The sequence below is a fragment of the Oculina patagonica genome, chromosome 13 (assembly GCF_052425735.1).
Source record: "Oculina patagonica isolate OP01 chromosome 13, crgOcupat, whole genome shotgun sequence".
NCBI lineage: Eukaryota > Metazoa > Cnidaria > Anthozoa > Scleractinia > Oculinidae > Oculina > Oculina patagonica.
In genome coordinates this window covers 5,383,888-5,407,344 of record NC_135770.1, presented here as the reverse complement: position 1 = coordinate 5,407,344, position 23,457 = coordinate 5,383,888, and the positions used below count along the sequence as shown (strand labels likewise).

Sequence of the window (23,457 nt, the reverse complement as noted above, 5' to 3'; positions counted from 1 at the left end):
TTTTTACCTCTGGCGAGCACGTTTGACGCGAATGAAAAAAAATTCCAACTAATACAGAAGAGATTTACTCTCCAGGGTAACGGTCGTCAAGTTTTTTTCATCGCGCGAGCACTTTTAGGACAATTATGAAACCTTTTTGACATAGAAATAACTTTGCGATCGTTGAAAAAGTCGAAAATGACGAACGCAGTCGCAAGCGGGAGGAAATTAAAAACAAAAAGAACAACACAGCTGCTTTGCTCGTTTTAATGTCCAAGTTCACCTATTACACTATTTTTCGAAATTTTTGTCGCCGTTTCTCCGTTCGGCGGTCGCATTCGACCCATAATCAGACTATCTTTTGTAAGAACGGCTCTCTAAACTTCGCGCGAGCGAAGTTTTTTTCCTTCCTTTGTTAATTTCCCGTAAAAAGGCGAAAGTATCCATAGTAATGCAATTTTACTAGTTTTGAGTAGATCATTCTTGTTCGCATAGTCTAAAATAAATAAATTAAAAACTTGGAGTTGTCAGGCGGTTTATGAAAGGAGAGCGATTCTAGAATGATATTTTGTTTTAAATCATCCCGGCTTACCGAGGAAAATTCTCTAATCTATTCAGAATCATTTTAAATGACCGAAACATCTGCTCTGAGCCTGTAAATTTCTTCATCGCTTAAAAGCGGTCTTTAGCGAGTTTTAGTGAATTTTTACTGCGTCTTTCAAACGTAATTTATTGAAAATGGCTTCCCTGAAAACTAATTTTTCAAGCGATGTTTTTTCTGACGCTTTTGTAAACTGCTCGAAAAGTGTCCCTTTCAACTCTTATTATTAGTTCCGGTATTCAGCTTTCCTTTTTTTTCCGTGATCACATAAAGAGCCTAAATTCTTGCTGTTAGAAATAATAATAAAATGTAAATCATGTTCTGGCATGAAACCATTGATATCCAACCAATGAAACGGTTTGTTATAACCATTTATTGGCCAATGAAAGGCCATCGTTTTAGGACAGCTGTCAATCAAGGACACGTGTTCCAAATTACTGCGTAATTAGACACTGCGTACCGTTTCTGCCGGAAACTCTTGTTTATGCATAAACACTACGATTTGCATAAGGCATTATTTGTGGTTGTTTTGCGAAAATATGAGCGATTTTATGAGCAAATAGCCCAATTCAATATCCGCATTTGCTGGGGAGATTTTTATCGAAGAGCTGGGTGATATTGGGGTAAATCTAAAACCGTTGCTCGAGTACGGGCATCGAGGCTCAGCTCGACACACCCTCGGTTTTAATGAAATGTTAATACGGCCGCACACCCGCCAGAGAAACAATACTGAACACGTGTGGGGATCGAACAACAAAAAAACATATTTAACAAAGGGAGGAGCTCTCGCGTGTGACATTTCAATGAACAGTTCTTAAACCTCTTAACAACCACCGTATGACGGAGCAGCTGCTGGCTCGGACACAATTAAAACATTTGCGTTTCCGATCTTAAGAACATTTCAGCTTCCAACAGATAGTGTAGACATCTCTCGAGCTGAGCAGAGAAATTTCGCCGCTGGACTTCACTAAACAGGATAACTTTAAAGAGCGGAAACGGGCCTGTGTACAAGCCTAGATAACGGTTTAAAAACTTCAACGTTCGCGTTTATTATTATTATTTTTATTGCTCGTCGGCGGTTCCTGGTTGACCCAGAAAAAAATATTAATTTTCAAAGCGACTGCTGGTTGTTGCTGAATTGACAAAGGAGTGCGATCATGCCTAAAGCATTTCTGGTAAAGAAGAACAAGAGGTCACACGTCGAAGCAAGTGCATCGGAGAAAAGAACTCTGGAGTACGATGCCGTCCCAGCATATCGTGAACTGGATAGCGTTGTGCTTTCCACATCGTCTGCGGTTTCGGGCATTATGCATTCATCGCTGGCCAACACGGATAAAGCACCGGTGTTAACTTCGTTAAGTACGCTGCTCACCTCGACGTCTAACGGCAAAATCCCGAGCAGCGCTTTCAAGCCTTTTAAAGTGGAAAAAGAGAAAGAAAATTCGCCAGCGAAGAAACTTAAACCCAACCCGCCGCCACTCGTCGAGAGCCGAGACAAAAGCAACAAGACTAAAGATAGCAGTACCGGACGCGAAGCGCTCAACGAGAGACACGCAGATCATGGTGGCAAAACCGCAGTTCTCGAGCACAAGGAGTTTGCCATTTCAGACAAGTACGACTTTCCGAAGCCTAAAGGCCCGCTGCCACAGTCGCAGTTTATCTGCCAGCTCTGTCAAGAGGTCTACTCGGATCCGTTTTCGCTTGCTCAGCACAAGTGTAGCGGAATTCAGCACACCGAATATCGATGCCCAGAGTGCGACAAGGTATTCAGCTGCCCAGCCAACCTAGCGTCTCACCGAAGATGGCATCGACCTCGTTCGCCGCACGAAAAAAAGCCAACCCCGACTCAAGCGCCTGTTCAACGCGAGCAGCTCCCAAACAGTCCAAAAACCAGCGGCGAGGACAGCAAAAATGGTGTCACGGCCGCCGTGGAAAGCGAAGTGCGATCGAGCAGTCCGGTGGGGAATAGTCAGGGGCAGTTTGTGTGCGAAGTCTGTAACAAAACGTTCAGACGAAAAGCCTACCTGAGGAAACATATGAACAACCACAACGACGACCGACCGTATCCTTGCCAGTACTGCGGTAAAGTGTTCCGAAGCCTGACGAACCGCGCAAAACACGTCCTAAACCACGCGGTTGGACCCAAAACATTTATTTGTAACGTTTGCGGTAATGGATTCGCCAATAAGGGAAGTCTCGATCGGCATGCAAGGATCCATACAGGTGAAATTTACTCTTGTAAACACTGCTCTAGCACATTTTATAGCTCGCCTGGTCTTACGCGTCACATAAACAAATGCCACCCGCCCGAGAATCGCCAAGTTATCGTACTTCAGGTCCCAGTTAGACAAGGTTGAACTCGCTACTCGATAGCGGAGACGAGAAAAAACTTTATGACATTGTGTAGATTTCTTGTACGAAAATTGTAAAATAGTATTATATTTACAAAGAGGAGAAACAATGCCATAGGGCAGCCTTATGAATATAGAAGCGTATTGTACAAATTTTTTATGTATGCGAAGGAATAGTCGAGACGAATTCTTTCACACACTGTAAATTTGCGAAGATCTAGTTTTAAGTTATAAGTAGTTCAAATCTGTATAATTTTTTATGTCCAATTTGTTAGTTGTTTTGTGTGTCGTGGTAGTAGCCGACTTGTGTTTGCTCTGAGAAACACGCAGCTGTCACAAGGAAAATTTCCCATTTTGCTGATGTTAATATTTTGTAGAACGTTAGCGGATTCTTTGATGAAAAATTTCTATTCATTAAACGGAAGAAAATATTCAACTGGCCTTTGTTGCTCATTTTAAGTTTTCAAAGCAGATTTCCGCAGTGCGACTCATTGAGAACTCCTCATAAGCGCGATGCGCGCGGTCTAATTTGCTAGATAAAGTCGTGACGGACAGTAATCAGTCCCCTCAAGAATCTCATTGAGTCAAAAGATAAAATCAAAGAATGGAATCTAATGAAATTGCCGGCGACTTGCGTATCCTAGTTCCCCTTATTAATCCTCTTTAGCGCAGTGTTTTGCTGGCAAAGATCGCTTGATCGCTTGTCAACTTGAATTCACTTAGCGCGCTCGCGAAAAAGGGATATTCATGGACTTGGCCCGCGTTACTTCGCGCGCTCCCAGCGTGTTTTTGCGACCTTTAAGTCTTTGATCGACTGCGTTTGTTTTGCGTCTTTTATTGTACGATACTCGTGTAGCCTTGAGGGTTTTTATCTTTACTGAAGATTGAATATTAAATTACTCTTTCGGCGAGTTCGGGCAGTTTGAAAACAGATGGCGTGGTCGTCTTTGTATGCGAGCAAAATTCGTCAAAAGCGAACCTCGCGCTCACTTCCTTTAATTTACTGCAAAGCAAAAATCGTGGTTGATTCTTTGTTTGTCGTTCTGTTTCACACCGCTGCTGTTAAGACAACCCTTCTGTTTCGGGTAGGAATTCCTTGTCAAAACCACCAGCACTTTGTTTCCATGTGATTGTTGCCTTCTACACAAGTATTCAACAATGCGCGTTGCCTGATCAAGCCATTAAAATGAATATCGGATACACAACAGCCGAGTAAGTCGTTATTAGAAAATTTTGCGCGCGCTTGCTTCAGAAAACTACCCTTTTTATTTGTTTACCCAAAACGTATATTTTTCGAATGATCTGTGATGTTTGTCGTAACAGCAATAAAGATACTTACGAACGCTTTTCGTCAAATGCGAAAATGCGTATAAACGAAAATTTTAGGTTTGTTTTCGCACCCTGTGTGATAGAATTTAAATGCACGTGCTCAAAAATTTTATACCTTCTTCGCTTTTTAGAATTGATATTTTATTGAGAAAATGTATTTCGCATGTAGAAACATTTTGAGCAAGGGGGATCGGATATTCATCGCTTTAAACGCATTGGGGAAGTTGTGAATGATTTCAACCATATTGGAATTTTGTTCGATTACGAATATTCATTATGTCGATGCAATGTTTGTAATTAACGTTTACTTAGTTTTTCCCCTTTTCATCGTCGACGATTTTCGATTCACCGAAGAAATTCGAGTAAGCAAGACCGTCTTTGAAATAGCGCAGAGCTTCTACCGTAAAAATAAAACTTTTCGAGAGAAAATGCAAAGCGATAGTTAAGCATAGTTTATGATTCCGATAGTTGAATTTTTACTGTATTGTCTTCAGTGTCAACAATGAACGCGTCCCAGCTTTAGTTGTATTGCGCTCCTTTTAATTACGGTTTTTCTACATTTTAAACTGTTCTAGAACCTAGCGGCGCGTCAAGTCGCTTAACAGTTTTGTTATTTGCGCAAAAATTTCGCTTTTTCTACGCAATCGACGAGCCGTGATGTTTGGGGGCGCGTTGAGTATACAACACGATCAAGTTTTGATTCCCTGGCAGAATCACAGCAAGGCGCTTCATTATTATTCCTTTAACTCGTTTAAGTTTCTATACGCTCCGTGCCTTTTTCCTTAGGCTTGCGAAATTAGGGAAGCGGAAACTCTAAGGAAAATTTAGCCGATTCACGATCTATTTTTTCCCTGAGAAAAGGAATGTTTGATTCAACCTGTCGAAGGTATGTTGATAATAGTCCGCGATATGTTAATTCGCTTAAAAAGTTTCCCGCGACGTTGAATGAAGTGAAATGCTCATCACTGCGATTTTGGCTTCCTTTTTAGCAATTCAAAATGGTGCGAGGGAAAAAATTTCAAACTAGAAAAAAACCAAAACACTGAGCGCGGCTATTGAGCGGAAAGCGACGACGATAAACGAAGGTCATTTTCCTCAGCAGGTGCAATAGTGTTGACTTTTTTTCACTGTCGTCGAAATGTCTGCCATTTTTGAGACACAATTTAAGAGAAGAACTCGGTATTACGGGGAGAACTCTTGTTATTGTCGGTTCTACTATTCATTTACAGTGGCAAATTCTTAATTTCTTTGCATTTTATTTATTGACCACGCTCCGTTGTCGCCCTGATGTATGTTCTTTGATATTAGGTCAGCTGGAATTCTTCCATAATAGAGCACTTAGCTGACAGCAGCGATCGCAAAACAGTCCCGTGATGCGTGGAAATGAGTTAAGCGCGCGCGCCTTTTACACAACAAGCCACCTATTACTCGATGCGCTTTCTAACTGCAAGAGTTTAATGGAACAGCGAGCCTACGCAGGCCAATTTAGAGATAACAGAAGGGCAACGCGCCGAAGTTCTCGCTCAGTTGCAAATTGAAAAGACGTAGCTTTCTTTCTATTCGCTTTTCGCTAGTGACGCGAATAAATGAGCTTGTGTTGGTACAGCTGATTATTGATAGAAGCTCGTTGCCAGGCAGTTTTTCTGTTTTTAAGATTTCGGACACATGCCAATGAATATTAATTCTTTTACTATGAATAAACGCGCAACTAAGGAAAGAAGAAAAGAGAAAAATTCTCCGTCGTCTTTTGGCGCGGACATCCGATCCCGAAAACTGCCACTGTCGCAATGACGTTCAATAATAATACATGAAAAAAACATTTTGTTTTTTGTTCTCTTATGTTGGGAGCAAAAGATCACGTCTTAGTTTAGCGAATCTGTCACTGAACACAAAAGAGTCAGTTTTTCTATCAGTCGGATTTAATTTAGTCCACTAACAATTAGCGAGTCATGTCCTCAAAGTTTTTTTATTCCTTCAAAGAATTGCTTCTCTCTTTCTCGCTGCCTTTCCATAATTCATGATTCCTAATTCCATAATTTTGACCCCGATAACAAATAGATGCAATAATTTGTTTTTAACTCCTTTAATTTTTTTTCCTTAGTCGCCTTAAATGCCGTGGTGTCGAGCTCCTATTGCTCTCAGTAAAACCATTCACATAATTATTATACAGGTTTCCAGGGAAACCAGAGCTCATCTTTGTTCGCAAAGTCCACGCCATGCGGTGAGCGATGTTATTAAACCTTTATTTGAAAAGCCTTCTGTTTATTGCGGCGTTTAATCGGGCCTTTCAGCCCAAATAACTTCTGTTTTCCGTCTGTTTTACTTATCACAGTTATTTCAAGACATCTTCAAAAAGGCTTTACCGCTTGCATGTTTCCGAAACGAGTGTTATTCTATTTTGTTTAATTTTTTTTTTCTGTTATCGCACCCTGCTTCTCTAAATTAATTTTTCTCCAGGGCGGAGAAAGATCTTTTCCACAATTCATTTCCTGGCGACTTGAAAGCTAGGATGTAAATATTTCTCATGCGATAACTGATAACGAGTCATTTACATGATTTTACTGAGATGTCCTTGATACTGTCCAAAAAATAATATTAACGAGCTTTTAAATTGATTTTGAAATTCAGGTTTTGTGCGTATCGCCTTGTTTCTCGGATCTTTGGTGCCAGTGCATTGTTTAGCCCCAACCCAACGCTTGGCTTAAAAAATTTTCCCAAACACGACCGATAAAGTTGTTTTTTTCTTTAAGTGGCGCTATTCTTTGTTCGGTGTAAATTATTCAACATGCGTTTTTCCATTGTCACTCGATCATCGAATCGAATTCTCCGAAGTAATCTGCGATTGCTCGGTTACAGTGACGCTATTTGCTAGGAAGCAAACAGAAACGCCGACAGAGCAAGTCATCACAATACCACGCCACTAAAGCTATAATCTCACAGAAAGCTTAGCATATTTACTCAATGATTTGTCCACTAAAGGCGGAAAAATAGTTTTGATTCTTTGCCTGGACCCTTAAGCAACAGCGCAATATTTCGCGCGGCTAAATGCTCGCATGGTAACCCTTCATTTGTTTGCTTTAATGTCTCTCTTTTAGAATTAGCGATGAATAATCTGCTCTTTACTCGCGGTGAACCATGTTGAACCATTTGTAGCAACGCATACGTTCACTGGGGCGATTATTTATAATGAAAGCGCGCGAAAGACGTCTCCAGGTGATCGATGGCTTTTTGACCGAATAAACGCATTTCTTTCAAAGAAACACCGTCAATCGCCTCCTAATTGCTGGTTTTTAATGGCCTCGTAAGATGCTCTAGAACAATTTAGCCTGAACCTACACACTTGCTCGTTTCCTATGCTTTGTTCTCTAAATGATACCCCACAGAGAACAACCTTCGTATCTCGGCTCTTTTCAACAACAGAATGAAGTTATCTTTTCAGCGCACGTTTTTCGCGCCGGCTTGTACGTGCTAGATCGTACGTCCTAGAGGGGCGAGAGGCTATGTTGATACAAGAATTGTTAATACATGGTTTATTTTAGCGCTTTAAAAGCATGCCGCAGATACTTGCATCAGTAAATTGATCATTGATGGTTTGAACTCAATTCAAACAGGTGTACCATTTAGCGACTTTCCCATGATCTTCTCCGTGTCACTTGCGATCATTACGTACGTAATTTCTCAGACGTAACTGAATTCAAATTGTTAAAAGGCGACCATTTGCCTAGAATAAAGTCGTTAGTAATTGTATTACGCAGGAAAATTTCAAAGAAAACTCATTTAGCTTTACAACACGTTGTGTTCCTGATGCGTACAAATAATCGTATTTTCGATAAATTTACATTGCGTGGTGTTTATTACCCCATGTTGCGCGAAAATATTGTTCGTGGTAAACAAAAGGACTTGTCTTTAATGGCATTTCGTTTCAAAGGAGATTTCCCATTAAACCGCTTCCCCCTACGTCCCAAATATCTTTTAATAATGTAATTTGACATTAGCTAGCAAGAATTGCCGCTCGTTGTGAGGAATGAATTGAAAATTCACCATCGTAAAGGAGAGCTCAACACGTTGGGAAAAATAAACAGCATTACAAAGGAGGGATCGTCTGCGCTCTTTGTCACTGCAAGATTTCGCCTTCAATTAACATTTTCTTCTCGATAAAGGATTCATGCACTTGTCAAAATTTCAAGCTATTTCTGTCGTTCAGCTGTAGTTTTTGTCTCATCGGTGTTGTTTACGGAAATGCAGATGTTCAAAGAAACTTAAAGTCTTTTAACAGTAAAAAATAAACGAACATGCGTTCTTTGAGAGTATTCGCGAAGCGTCTGTATATTTGCTCTTCGCCAGGAAAGTCGCGCCCCGCTTTGTCTTGCAAATTTCCTTGGATGGCTTATGAAAGGATCTCGAGTAGTGTTTACTTGATTGGTCTTTGTACTTGCTGTCGGCATTCAAGTCAACGACAAACCTTTTCCGTCCGCCCTCTTAACCGATAATTACTTCAGCATTCTTTTAGAACCTTTTATCTTACGAGTGAATCAATAAAATAACAACATCTTGGGAAAGTCCATTGGACAATCTCTTTGACTCTTGAATATTTTAAAAACTCTAAAACGAATCTAATAATCTTTACGCAGACAGCAAAACAAGTGTCGTGAAAGCTAACAACACAATTTCACATGGAAATAAATTCGATGGGAAATGCGTCGCTTTTGACAGCTTTAAGTACTTATGCATTTCGTTCAACAGGAAAATTGTTACTGCGGATGGGAATAAGGCGATTCTCAAAAATGCCTTATTTTATATCTTTATTTTTTTCTCAAAATATAGAATTGTACCTTAATGTTTTGTTGAATGTTTGATAAGCTTTTTTTTTTTAAATTTCGTGGCAAAATTTAAAAGTTGTTTAATATCTCGCCGGCTTTTTGGCAGTTCCCATATCAATGAGGCCGTGGATTTTAATATCGTATTTTATGTAGGTGGATATTTAGTGTGATATATCCTCATTTTATTACGCTGTGTGTGTCGGTATATGCTGGCTGCTTTGGTAAACAACCGTGAAAAGTTGATTATTTTTAGGTTTGAGTGTATTCGACAAATGTTATGTTTTCTTTACGGCGGCTTTGAATCGATGCTTTAATTCTAATAAGATCATATATATTAATGTTGTTATCAGTTTGCAAACATTGAGCGGTTTTGATGTTTTCTAATTTTGTTTTACTTTTTACGACCCTTGTGATTATTTTGAGTTATTCTTTGTACAATTAAGCGAAGTCCGGTAAAATTTTGGCGCGCGTTCGGAGATTCAATGGATTTGATGATAGCACAGCGGCGATTATGCATAACGCCCGTTATTTGATTTCTTTACAAGTCAATGCTTGATACTTTTCACACAGATCACCAATATCAAGCAAGCAGACGCCTTAGGGTTCAACAGAATAACATCAAAATATCGATGCTTTTAAAATAATTGCGTTATGATACAGAAAGAGAAATTTTGCCGAGTTGCATAAAAGAAAAAGAACTAGAAAAGAAACATGCAGCTGGCAGCCTCAATCCGTCTCACTGAAAATGTTTTTCTAGATCCTTGTATTTTTCTAGATTAAAGCACTGTAAAGCCTGCAGTAATCCTTAATAAATTCGTCGTTTATCCTACATAAGTCAGGAATCTTCCAGCTTTAATCCCGAATAATACGCAAAAAGTTCAAACAAATTAAAGTTCTTAAATTAGCCGACAAGTTCCACTCTAGGCTTTAGTACTAAATTTCCTTGTGTCGTTGTTTCAAACGAGCCCGAGAAAATACAATTTTTTATATGTAGCATACATGAATTTTCTTTCAAATTAATTTCAGTCGAACTTTGTTAGCGTCGGAACTTGAGCGAACTGAAAAAAAAAAAGTGTTATGGGCTTGCCGATTATATTTTACAGCCGACACATCATAGAAAATCGGGCGATTTACACCCGGGTAACTGACAACTTTTTATCGGTGGGAAATGTAGTAAACACCGCGGAAAAAGGCCTGTTGTAATAAGTAACGTGCCATAATCAAAAGAGAGAAAAACTTACTTTGCTCTCTTATTGGAGAATGTAAGAATGAAGTGCAAACCCCTCGGCTATTTCCAACGAAGCGGGACTCACCAGAAACGCCCGGGGCATATTGTTTCCCCCCTCATACTTCTTGAGCCGGGCATATCTAAGTAAAGATACAGTTTTAATCTCGATTCTCAAGTTAAAACTAGAGAATACTAAAAAGATCTTAGTAAAAGCATCCACCTTGTTTCGCTTTTTATTTTTCGTTTACCGATCGATTTTGCCAGTAAAGAAACCCAGGCTATCTTTGACAAGAAATTCTGTTCCTTTCTTCCCACACACAAAATATATGAGTATTTCCTTTTGAGAGTACTCGAAAAATGGAACATCAATATATATCGATTACTTACTTCTGAAGCATCAAGATGTTGATTAATATTTAGATAAATGGTGTGGATATATTTATTGAAGAGCTGAACATTAAACTCTTTTTTTAGTGAAGTTTCGTTGTAGTTCTGATATTCAGTCTTAAGTTTTCAGGAAATTTTGCCAAAGTTTATAAGCAACACCTGAGCACAGCTGCTTCTCAAAAGAGAAGAGATTAATCGAAGGTACTTTTAAAGGCAAATTTAAGGTCGACAGCAAAAACGGAAAGCAATTACATTTCGATAAAAAGGCAACCTTTCTCATTAAACTGCTGGAATTATTGTTCTGGGCCTTAATTTGTAAATGTCTATTGCACTTTTTAGCAATCGGTGTGTTTAAGACCTGTAAGATGAAACATGTGGGAAAAAGCTGTGGATTTTATCGAAAACTTTCATATTATGCAAATATGTAGCAAACATTCGCTGTTGGACCGGCTTATATATCCAGCCCTGCAACTAAAACCTGATTTACACGTCGAGATAACAATAAAGATATTTTGTAATTATAATTTTAGGAGGATTGTTAGCGAAAAAGTAAAAAGATAGATATATGCTGTTGAGTCCTTTGCAGTAATTACTAAGGCTTTTATATTTTACTCTGCCAAAAATGACCATAAATATCTCCAATATCGATACAAGATGAGAGGTATGACTTTAAAGCGGGGTTTAAAAAATTGTGATTTTCCTTATGAACATAAACTTGGATAAAAACTTATCTTGCAGTAAACCATAGTTTTTTTTTTCGCTTTTTTGTTGTGCGATTTTTTTGGGGTAAATTTTATTATTGCAATTCGCATTTGTAGTGACGGTTTGATTGTTAAGCAAAAAAGGCAGACGGATATTCTTTATAAAGTGCAGCTGCGACTGAGTATGTCATTTCTAGCTGTCATTAGTTAAACTCACTGAAGTATTATGCCCACTTCAAATTTGAAACATCAATAAAATTACAGCTAATGAATTTTTCTCATAATTTCAAATTCAGCAAGGTGCAAACTGTGTGCTTCCCGTGTATACGAATGAACATAACACCAAATATTTAATTCACACCCCGGCTCAGTTTATTCCTATAAAAATTTTGAAAGGTATAAACCAACCCGTAGGGTGATTGTCAAAAGGAAGACTTCCTTCGTTCAATATAGGTTTTTAAAAGCTTGGTTTGTCAATCTAAAGGGAAGTACGACAGAAATTTCCGGCGAAGCGAGTGTCGTCGAATCCGGGTTTAATTTCATTGAAAGTGGGTTCTTGCTTGTAATACCGCGCGACGCGCTAATGTACTAAACGTGCTAATTCTTTACCAATAATGCGCATCAAAAGGCAGGAAGGAAATCTAAAATTAAAACCGATGCATCACTGGCTGATATTTAATCATTTGTGTTCAAGAAAGTTCGCTTTTTACAAGATTATCACAAAATACATGGGTGGTATCGACTGGCCGCGGGATCATGGCGCGGTCTATCAAAAGCCCAACCGGCTTCCTACGAAGTTACTTGATCAGAAAAGTGAAACGCTAAAAAGAGACTCGGAAAAGATGACCTTTCATTCAAGCCTTATTTATGTTTGCATTGTTATTCTTGAAACTTTATTACTTAGGAAGTGGATGCCAAAATTGGCGGGATGTCGAGGACAGTTTCTAAATTGTTTCATTTTAATTCTATCTATAGAGCAGGTGTTTCTAAAAAAATTGCTGTATTGATACCTCAGCATTCGCCTCCGTTATTTAAAAATTTTTCCATCATTTAATTTGAGCCCTTTCAGCTAGATATTATTTAATTTGAAATTCTTTTGTAACCAAGAATATTTTCAACTTTGGAACTGATATTTACTTGGTTTTTCTTTAGTTATTTGTTTGATCTCGTCAGCTAATTTCTCCCGGATTTATTGTACAGGCTCAAACTTCAACTTTATGTAAATTTTTTAAAAAAATGAACCACGCACACCTGCTGCCGATTTTCGTATTCTTTTTTATTTTCTGACTTTAAAATTCAAATTTTCATAACTTGGATGAGATGAAACTAGTTTGTGGACTGTTAACGGATTTTTGTGCGGCTCAAAAATGCAAAATGAATGGGCTTCTGAAAATATGCAAATTTCTTTTTCAAATTAGCAACACTCTTTTTTTCAGGAGAATATACTTGACGATAATAGTCGACTACACTGCTAATTCAACTTTGTCTTTTCTTCTGTAGGTATTAACTGGGAATCAGGAGACTTCAGAATAATGTCGGATTGCAGGAAAAGACTTGGAATGACCTTTGCTTAAAAAGATTGTACTCAGGTCCCGCTCCTCCCGCGTACTTTGATAACCCTTAACCGAGATGGCGTCCTGCCCATAGCATAAAATTCCTATTTTAAAGAAGGCTTATACATGTGTCACCTATTTGTTGTACATTAACAGCATTAAGGGGTTCAGTGAGCTGTTACGTTACAGGCTGACAACCCAAATTCCTGGTAATACATATCCCGTATCTTTGGTCACATGTCCTAATATCTATGTAAACGCTGGGTGCGGTACGCACCTCTCGGAAGGCTTAACAGCATTGTCAAGTATTAGCTGAAAAAAACAACAACAACAGAAACAATGACCCTAGCCCAAGGAGAGAATGAAATAACAGGTTCCGAAGAGGTTCCTGTCTTCTGAAACGCTGGGCAAGTTAGCTCGTGAAGAAGACCTAGGAGGGTACCCCTGATCTAGGAGGGTGTGGCGGGGGGATTGTTCCCATGGTCCAGCAGGTGGAACATGTTTCACGAGCACGTTTAGTTTCCCTCTTTGTTTTATGCGCCATTGTTCTTAACGCCTTGTCTGTGGTCCCAGAACCGGGGCGGTGGTGGGGAGGGGGCTACTCAAAAATATTTGATACGGGGAGGCTCCGCCCCGAGATCCAAACTCTTACCCTTTTATACCCAGTGGAACCCCGCCTTACCGCCACCTCGTTATTACGGTCACCTTTTATCTCCTGGCGAAACGCCCATACATTTTCTTATAATAAAACTCCTAATAATACGGCCAACGGCCACATTCTGAAATCCCAACCTGTATAATCCTTTATAATTTTACCCCGTTAATACAGCCACTCGAACCAAATACACATTTTTTCAATCGAGTTATGTTAATTTCATTAGTTTTTAATTACTGCATATCTGCAGTCGGGATGTTTATTAAAGAACAGTTGTTTGGCAACACAATTGCAAACGGTTCTCGCCAGTAAAGGAGGCTCACAACGGTTTCCAGCACTTTCCAGCTGTTATACTTTGATGGGTCAGTACTACTTATCTCTATTAGTTGCCGCTACAATATGTCCAATGTTCAATCATTGCTGAACAAGTTGTAGTTATTTTCATGACGTCGCTGGTTATCATAGCAACAGTATAACCTGTTTAAAACACCATTAATTTTCTCTTTAAGCGCTTATAACTCAAAAAGGAGTCCGATACAACTTTTTGCAAAGTTAAAAAAATTTCTCCGGAGCGGTTTGAGAACCACCTTTAATTTTCGGAAAGTTAACAGCAACTGTTAACGATTTGTAGTACTGACCTCATCAAAGTATAAGAGCTGGAAATTGCTCAAAACCGATGTGGGCCTCCTTAAAAGCACGAGCGATTTGTAATTGTGATGCCATTTTTCCATAGCCTCTAGGGTGTGGCCTTTCTAACTTGATACTTTTCCATTGTCTCCGGCTGGCTGCTATAGAAATGTCTGCATTACATTTGTCAACACTCCAAATAAACTCTAAGAAAATTTATGAATTATATTTCGTTTTTATGCGACACTTCAACTGCTTCTGTTCGCTATCTCTGTTTAATTAAAGGAATGTGGCTCTAGAAAGATGCTTATAATCCTGGGCAAATGTCCTTGGGACACACTAACCGAATAGTGCCCAGCCGGACAAATCCTATCTAGTTGAGAAGCCATTATTTAATTTTTCGAACCCCCTTCCTCCTCCCCAAAAAAGCAAAGTTTAAATAATGGTTGAGTGTCCTAAGACTTTCGTCTAGGATTGTAGTTTACCCTTTGTTGTACATGGGAGGGTATTTCTAACTCAAGTAACTCTGGCGCCCTACTGCAGCTTCCTCGGACATTTTCGGCTACTCGGTATGTTAACCTTGCTACAAATTCAGTTGGTTCATGCTTTACACAAGCTAGTGCCCTTACCGCATCTCCGCTTCTGATTAGGAGATCATGCTCATCTCAAATGCGTAACTACTGATGACGTCTCCTCTTCTAGTAAGTAAGAGACTATTTAATGAGGGTGACCCGTGACAGTAACTTAAGTTACTGATAAACTGACCCATAAACTGGGGGCCCTCATTTTGTTTGCAGTTGTGCTTTAACACAAGAAGGGGCTCACACACGGACTGGCAGCATGCTCCAAAACGTGTCACAGCCCCCCCCCCCCCCCCCCCCCATCCGCCTGGGTGTGCACAGGTGGAGCACCTGCAGGAACGGTCGCGTGGGAGTGGGAGGTGCTAGTAAAAACCTGGCGCCACTTAAATTCCCTTTTTGCCTGTCATGTACGTCTAGGTGGCGGTGTAGCCTGTGAGCAGACTCTATTCGGGGGTAACTTGAATCTCTCTTCGAGCGCCGAAGGCGCGATCCCGCGAGTGCCAAAGCCGCGAGTTTCGAGACAGAGTGAGCAGGCTCTCTATTCGGGGGCAATGTGAAACTCGAGGGGATCGTGCCTTCGGCGCTCGAAGAGAGATTCACGTTGCGTCTAAATAGAGAGCCTGCTCGCAGGCTAGTGACGGTGAGGTACATCTCATATGGGCATTGGAATTAAAGGTTAAACAATTATAAGGCATAACACTTCTGATTTTTTTGTATTTAATAAAAATAATAGTGGATAATCTAATTTTCGCCTCGGCTCGTTGAAATAAAAGTTCATGTAAAACTTCCGTCTGCAGTGTTAGTTCCCAACGGGAGCTTGCCACGACCAGGCTCATTCATAACCAGGATTTAGTAGACTGTTCAACCGATAGTGGCTGTATCTGAAATACGTGCAGCCAGCCCCAGTTGAACAACCCAACATAAATCCAAAATCTTATCCTCGTGTCTTTGTGCGCCTTTTGTTTGTTCTTCCCTTAAGCCCTTTACTACACTATCCGCGGTTGAGGAACATCTTAAAGAGACAGGCCACAACCAGGGGCGTACCTGCCTTAACGCGACTACAAATCGTGTTATTTCCCTGAACTTTTTTCTGCACCTAAAACGTGAAAGTTCGTCAAGACAGCAGTCTTGTTCGACTCAAGAGGCGATTCAAGATTCAATTCCATTCAGTTTCAAATATGTGTAAACTTGCAGAAATATGGTTACGAGGAACTCGAAGTTTGTGTTAAATCTTACAAGAAGTGGTCAAGCGTGACATAGGTTGGCAATTGACTTAATGAAAAAAAAAATTTTTTTTCTGTCTAAAATCTTTTATCTTTCAACGTTTGGAATTTTAATTTTAGTATTGGGTATTTATTATCTTTAGGTGTACTGAATAAACAGCATATTCCAGAAATTACGTCCTCGCCTTTTACTGGAACACGGGATGCCCATATATGTTGGTTCAGTTATAGGTGTGATTTTCAGTAGGTTGAATAACCGGCGGTGGCCGCATGTTCAGATTCAGCTACCACCTGTTGAAGAACCCAACATAAATCCAAAGTAGTCCAAAGTCCTATCCCCATTTCTATTTAGTCTTACTGATGTTTTTTCCCTTTTCTCTGTACGCCTGTTTGTTGATGTTGCATTTATCACCTTCAGGAGTGCTAAAAAGGCACAAGAGATAGCATACAGTAAAATCCCCCAAGTAAAAACCTGTTAAGACCCACTTTTCATTAGAACCTGTTAAAGCCTGAAATTTGAAACAGTTACTTATTTTATAAAATTTGTTTTCTTGTCGTTTAATAGGTATAAAGGGCAAAAAACCTTTTTAGGCTAGCTTTAAAAATGCAGGTTTTTACTGTATACAGTCGAAGCTCTCGTAAGCGGACACCCTCGGGACGCGAAAAAAGTGTCCGCAACTAAAGCTGGCCGCTTACGAGAATGGTTCTCGTAAGCGGCCACTAGAGGTGTAGGGGATAGATGGCCGCTTACGGGAGCTTGCCGAGCTAACATAATGCAAATATGCATGAAAGTGGTGTTTCAAAATGTAGTCGGATGTGGATAACGACAAAACAAACACTGAAATATGGTAGTGTAATAACTGTAAAATCATTGTGACGAACAGCGATGTGAAGTTGATTGATAAAAAGTAGGATTTTCTTTGACGTGTCCGCTTACGGGAGCTTAAAAACAAAGAAAAAGTCTAAGTCGTAATCTCTGAAAGTGACCGCGGCCGCTTACGGGAATGTCCGCTTACGAGAATGTTAAAATACAGAGTTTGTAGGGGAGTTAAAACGGGGTTTCAAACAAGGCGGCCGAAAGTAGAGCTGTCCGCTTACGAGAGTGTCTTTTCTGATCTGCACGCTGAAAAAAATGCAGGTTCTCCCCCAGATCAACTCGTCAAAAAAATACGGTTTCGACAAAAACTACAGGTTGAAAATGCAAAAACGATATCTCAACTCATGAGTGTGAGTGAAAGCTCCCCCAAAAGCAAGAACATCAATTTCAGTCCGTGGTTCAGACACACTGTTCAGAAACGTATATCATCACTGAATTTCTCCACGCAACTCGAAAGTTAGCTCAATCCTCCGTGTCATAACCAGCACTAAAATGCCGCGGTGGTTAAAATATTGTGGGGAAAAGAAATGTGATAATAAACAAATTACAAAGGACATACCTTGTGATTTTCAACTTCAACGACATCTTTGAATCCATCCATGCTTCTGATTCATTCATTCATCCGAGCCGCTTTTTAGCCGTTTATGACGATTTTCAATTTCCTTTATTACGTCATTTGCACTCGCACGTGCAGACACATGAGAGTCGGCGCGCGCGCTCACGCACAGAAAAGAAAAGAAGATAAATTTTGGCTAAAAACGACCAAAAAATTTCTATTCTGATCAGTAAACGCTGAATGTTATAAAAGTTGTGTTTTGAGGTTTGGTTTGGTTTGATAAGAAAATGTTTGAGCGCCTCCGTTTGGGCTGTATTATTCTGCGTGCACTCTGATTGGCTAAAAGCCAAGTTTTCAGTCAGATTATAAAAGTCGCACGTGAGCCTTGTCCCTATACGCTTCTCCTGACAAGTTTTGCCGCCCGTCTAAATATCCGATACGGCCTCTAGCTCACTTCGTACAGAAAGGGGAATTTTGCCATTATTCTTCTCTCTACAATACGGACACGCAGCTCTGTAAATGTCATAAACTGGATGATACAAAGGTTGAAAAGCACGCAAGGAAAAGAGAAACAAAAGGGAACAAAAAAAGATGGTGATTTTGAAAGTGTACGAAAAGCTGCCGGTTACTGCTTGAAACAATAACCATGAAAAAGGCCAGTATTAAAAAGACATTTTCTGCCCGGGTTAAACACCGTACTTTTCACAAGTTCGCTTGTCAAGTTTAACGGCGAATTCAGCGAAGGAAAACTCCGGACAGCGGTTTTTTATGGCTACTCTAGCCGTAAAGATCGCCTTATTCAAACAAACTTCTGCTAAAAAAAATACAAATACAGTAAAAACCCGCGTATAAGAACAAGTGGATTAAGAACACCCAGGCCTGATTTTAGAAAATAAAGTACCATTTACAAGTAAGAACACATTCAGCCTGAAAAATCAAAGTTGTTCTTATATGGAAAAATATCAAAGATCAACACTACTTTTCATTGCACACATAATAGTTCCACCCCAATTACAGTACAGTATTGCCTTGATTTATCAATTTTATTAAAATTAAAATACACTTGTGTGCATATATATTGATTTCATCTATTGGTAGCCTAGTATGTTCCCTATTTTAAGAAACTTTTTTAAGAACACTTAAGAACACTTACAGGCTGATTTTGCAGATTATAACCCTTTATATAAGAACCAAATCAGCCTGAACCGCCAAAATAGGTGTTCTTATACGCGGGTTTTTACTGTACCAAGTAAATATCGTTTGTACAGCAATAGTATACACTTGAATGTCTAAATAGGAAGAATGTTATCCTATATTTAGTTTCTTCAAAACCGCTTAATCCGAGTATCAGACCGTTCCTAAGGAGTGGGGACAGGGGAGGAAGCGCGAAAGGGACGAATGGCTTTTCTTTTCTCTTTCTCCTCTTTTGACATGGACAAGTTGGCGATAATCCATCGACACCACTGTAAAGAGCGGGTTGAAGTTGGAGTGCTATGCTGAAAACTTTTTAAGTCCACAGAGTCGCGAAAGTTTACAGACGTTTGTATGGTGGGGACAAGTTTGTGCCCCGGCCCCAACCGTTCAAACGTCTGTAAAATTTCGCGACTTTGTGGAGCTATTTCTTCACTCGTTTTTGACGAATCACTCCCAAACTTGGCGAGTTTGCTACTAAATTGTAAGGCGCCCTTTTCAGCAGTGTCAATGGATTTGCGCTAACTGGTCCGTGCCAAAAGTTGAAAAGAAAAAAAATTGTTAGGGGAACGGTTGAAGGGTCTCTTGTACAAACAAACCTCATGACTACGTATACTTTTCCGCTTTTTATTGACCTGTTTATTTCCACCGAGATTTATATACTGTTCATTTCGTAGCGATTTATGTTTATTTGCTCATTTTATGGTTAAAGCTGCGCATTATAAATTTCAGTTATATATTCTTGATTATATAGAATACTGTAAATACAGTACAATCCTGATTTCGAGCCTCCATGAGAAAAGAAAATTGATTTGAGGAATTGGGGGTTTAAAAATTGCGTTGTTTGACTAAACGAAGTAAATCCAAGGGAAACGTTCGAGTTTATATCCGGCCGGAGCTTCGAGAAATTGGGATTTCACTGAAGGCAGACAGTACTAACATTACATTGTCACTAAATTAACTCATGAGATTCTAATGTCGTAAATAGTACCTCCTGAGATAATCAGTTATACGTACAGGTAGAAAAAAACGGGCCTTTTAATTACAAGTTGTCTTTCATGTTAGCCTGTGAACATGCTCCAGCTGTAAGGGCCGCAAAGGAATCTGGCTGCTAGTAAAGTGGCCGAGAGTGGGGAGGAGGGGGAGGGGGAGGCCGAGCACCCTTCCCCTTCCCGCTTTCTCTTTGCCCCGTTCTCAACCAGAGCTTCACAGGCTTCATACATGCAATCTTCCTCAGTAACCATTCTTGTCTATATTCGGTATATTAGTTCTTTGGTGCTTTTCCAACTTAGAAAAGTATCATTTTCGGTTCCCTCAATTTGAAAAAAAAATTGAGCATCGAAAAAGGACTTCAAATATTGTGACATATAGCTCCTTTAAATTTAGAAAACTGCAAGCGGAATAAAGTTGTTGTCTATGTTCAGACTTAGCAGTATCCCACGCAGGTTTTGTTTTGAGTAATAAAAAATGTTGTTTTTGATCTATTCACTGGGCATATCTTACCGATCAACGAGAGCATAAGTTCCTGTGCTCCAACGCACGTACGGTTTGTCACGCAATCTCTTCTTCTCAAGATGGCATGGCGTATTATTACTTATCTAAAGAATGTTTGGTTAAGAGTCTGGAAAAACGTCAAGGAAATCCGTCATTTTCCTTATTATTCCGCGTGCTGATTTCTTGGAATTTGGAGGCTCTCTTATATATTGCAGTGAAGTGTTTATTTCGAATTCTGAAGAATAAGCTGATTACATGCTAAATGTCACAGATCTTAAAAGATTGTATACCGTACATCTGAAAATTTTACGCAGATTTTCTTCTTCTTTCCTGCTAACTTAGTTGCTCTCTTTCTGGGAAAAACGATCGCTACCTATGCAATGGTATTATCAAGGAAGTAAACACATTACGTGCACAGAAAGATTGTGTGACGTAATTATTGTGCGGATCTATTTACCTCAAATTGCATTTAAATTTGCATATAAGAACATATAAACCGAAACTGGATGGCACAAGTTAGAGCCAATTTTCTTCACCCCTGAAATTATCTGTTTAGCTTAATTACATATAAGAGGCAGTGTACATGAATGAAACTCAATCTTTATAAGAGCTCCATGCAGTGTCACCTTGTTACTTCAATAGTTGAAGAGTATAAATATTATGTAACTTGATGTTGTACAAATTATACAGTGTGAATACTTCCGTCTAGTGATGAAGAGGCATGAGAAGAAGTCCTGTGAACCTGTGGAGGCGACAGCTCCATCTGGGTGTGAACGGGACCACTTACTTCCCTGTCTCCATCCGCAAAATCGTCTAGGTCCTCCCTGAACGTTAGTCTTCCTTCTAAAGCGTTCGGAAGGTCTGTATTAGTGAGCAGAAAGCCATCCGTACGCCGCTTTCCATGAACAATATGGTAATATATAAACAGGAGTAGATTTACAAACAGAACTCCGCACAATGTTGCGAGAACTATATTAACGTTAGAAACTTTACAGTAAGTCGCATCAAACTCGACAGGGTTACATCCTGGGCTCCCTTTGTCATCTTTATTTGTCAAGCGCAGGAACAGGGATATCAGAGCTGGCCCGGCGAATCGACCAAGAGCTTCGGCGAAGTTGAAAAACCCGAGAAACAGCCCTCGACGATTGCGTGCCTGATCGCTGAAATCGGTGATTTTTTGCAAGTAATAAACTCCCACACCGGTGAAGAAAGCGGCACCGCCGGAAATGGCGAGAGCCACGGCTCCGAAGTAAAAGCCGTTTCTCAAACGTTCATCGGTGATTTTGTAATCAAGGAGCATCACAAATCCCCAGACGTTAAGAATTAGTCCCAGAATAGAAAACATCGCCGGCGAAAGTTTTCGGTGAATTGTGCCTCGTATCAGAACGCCCGCGAAGACGAAAGCGATGCCACCGGAAATATAGACTTTCCATAAGTCTCTCTGTGCTGATACTAGGCGGTATTGTCCGAACGCAAGGGTGAATAAGTCGCTTGTAATTCCCCAGAAACACGCCGTTCCGAAAAACATCAACAACATCAACACTATAGTGTGAGCAATCAGTCCTTTCGCTTCTCTGTAGTTGAATTTCATCGCCATATGAGGTGCCATTGGATTCTTGAAACAGTATTTAATCAGTGGTAACATGATCACAACAACATTAGCCGTCGCAAGCCAAGCCGGAGTTGTGTACATATTGAATACCTTGGCACTCGTAACGTTTTGATGGATATTACCCGCTAGCGGTGGGACAAGGAACATGCCGATTATAGGTCCTCCTAAAAGGCCAACTGCTTGGGCTAGCTTAAAACTAGCAACAGACTTTCCACGAGTTTCTCTCGGAGTCGTGTTCGTCAAGTAAATTAGGGCTAGCGTCACCGAACCCGCGCTAAGCCCCGCTACAAATCGCCCGATAAAAGCCATGTTCAGCGATTGCGAAAGAACAGAGAGTCCGTATAACACATTTCCCGTAATATTCACAATCAAGGATAACATCACGGCGAATTTTAAGCCACGTAAATCGGAGATGTAGCCCAGTAAAGGCGAAACGATGGCTTGGGCGAGAGCGTAACTTCCGAACATGAAACCGTAATAAGCGGCGCTGCCACCGAGCGAATCCCACAGTTCTTGCACTGATAAAAGCACTATGGAGTAATCCACGGCCATTGTGAAGCCAAAATAATGGATAGCAACGGTCGACAAAAAGCTTTTAGCCGACATCTTGAGGCCTTTGTGTTAAACAACCTCGCTAAACAACCAATGTTCTTAGAATCGACCTCCAAAGTTGAGCAGTTCCTGTTTAGTGGAAGTTGCGAGAAAGCTGGGAACAAGGTCACGCGTGGACACGTGGCGTGTTTCATCGCTCGTCCATTCATAATGCCCACTCGATATTCTCAATGGGCCCTTGATGATTTTTATTTTTTCCTTTAAGTTTAGTGAAAAAAACTTTTCCTTATTACTCGTATTGATATTGAACATATTTTTCAACAGCGCCAAATTAACACTAAATCGTCTGCTCTGAAAACAGTGAAAAGCAACACTTTTTATTTCACATCGGTCATAAAAGAAAAATTCAATTAGCACCCGATGGTCACGGTTGGGATCGTTTTAAAAAGTGTATTAACGTAACGGAAATTTTGATGCATTGAATTAAAAATATTCCGCGGTGATGATGATCGTGCAAAATTTCAAGAACCCTCTCGAGACCGAAATACGTCAGTAACTCTCCGCTTTACGCCCACCTGATTACATCACGGCAACGCTTTCTTGGCAGAGCTAGTCACTCACTTGTTAAGGATAAAAGTGAAGGAAACCAAGAACAAGGATTTTGGGGGTGGTAGTAAATTTGTCTTTATATGCTTAGTCTTTGCGTGTTCCAAAAGATGCGTTTTGGGATAATTCTACATGCTTCTGGGTGTGCTTTTTCTAGTGGATATGGGTGATTCTGGAGGTTTGAAAACATTCAGATATTTGGGGTTTGTATTTGAGCCTTTCACAACCGTCCATGCGTCTGTCTGTCTGCCATTTAATAGCCATAGATTAATCAGTTCATCAGAATTTTATACCGTTACTATAGCAGACATAGCCCCTTATCATGAGCACCACACGAGCCAACATTCCGTTTGCTTGTCACGCAATCTATCTTCACGAGAAAAGACTGTGTGACAATCTTGTTTTAGTCAATGTCACCAGGTGGGTACTGCAGCGATGTTATGCCAACCACAGCCTGTGAAATTTAAACAAAATAAAGTAGACACCTAAAAAAAATAAAAATAAATAAAAAACATTCGCAGTGATGTATACAAG

General features: G+C 40.0%; 2 protein-coding genes and 1 long non-coding RNA gene across 3 annotated transcripts; 1 reads left to right on the top strand and 2 right to left on the bottom strand.

The window, feature by feature from the left end:
* Nucleotides 1-947: 947 nt before the first annotated feature.
* Nucleotides 948-3,367, top strand: LOC144634806 (insulinoma-associated protein 1-like). Its single transcript, XM_078493840.1, has one exon. The coding sequence runs from the start codon at nucleotides 1,738-1,740 to the stop codon at nucleotides 2,935-2,937; it is 1,200 nt and encodes a 399-aa protein (XP_078349966.1). The 5' UTR covers nucleotides 948-1,737; the 3' UTR covers nucleotides 2,938-3,367.
* Nucleotides 3,368-15,539: 12,172 nt separating this feature from the next.
* Nucleotides 15,540-17,553, bottom strand: LOC144636862 (uncharacterized). Its single transcript, XR_013567636.1, has 2 exons — nucleotides 17,472-17,553; nucleotides 15,540-16,326 (listed from the first exon to the last, which is right to left on the bottom strand). It is a non-coding gene; the product is annotated as an uncharacterized LOC144636862 (long non-coding RNA).
* A 1,719-nt stretch (nucleotides 17,554-19,272) lies between these two features.
* Nucleotides 19,273-22,852, bottom strand: LOC144634778 (major facilitator superfamily domain-containing protein 8-like). The gene has a single exon (XM_078493811.1). The coding sequence runs from the start codon at nucleotides 22,369-22,371 to the stop codon at nucleotides 20,836-20,838; it is 1,536 nt and encodes a 511-aa protein (XP_078349937.1). The 5' UTR covers nucleotides 22,372-22,852; the 3' UTR covers nucleotides 19,273-20,835.
* Between the last annotated feature and the right edge of the window lie 605 nt (nucleotides 22,853-23,457).

Excerpts from the sequence above, each read along its gene's own strand:
- LOC144634778 (XM_078493811.1), bottom strand. The coding sequence starts at position 22,371 with ATGTCGGCTAAAAGCTTTTTGTCGACCGTTGCTATCCATTATTTTGGC.
- LOC144634806 (XM_078493840.1), top strand. The coding sequence starts at position 1,738 with ATGCCTAAAGCATTTCTGGTAAAGAAGAACAAGAGGTCACACGTCGAA.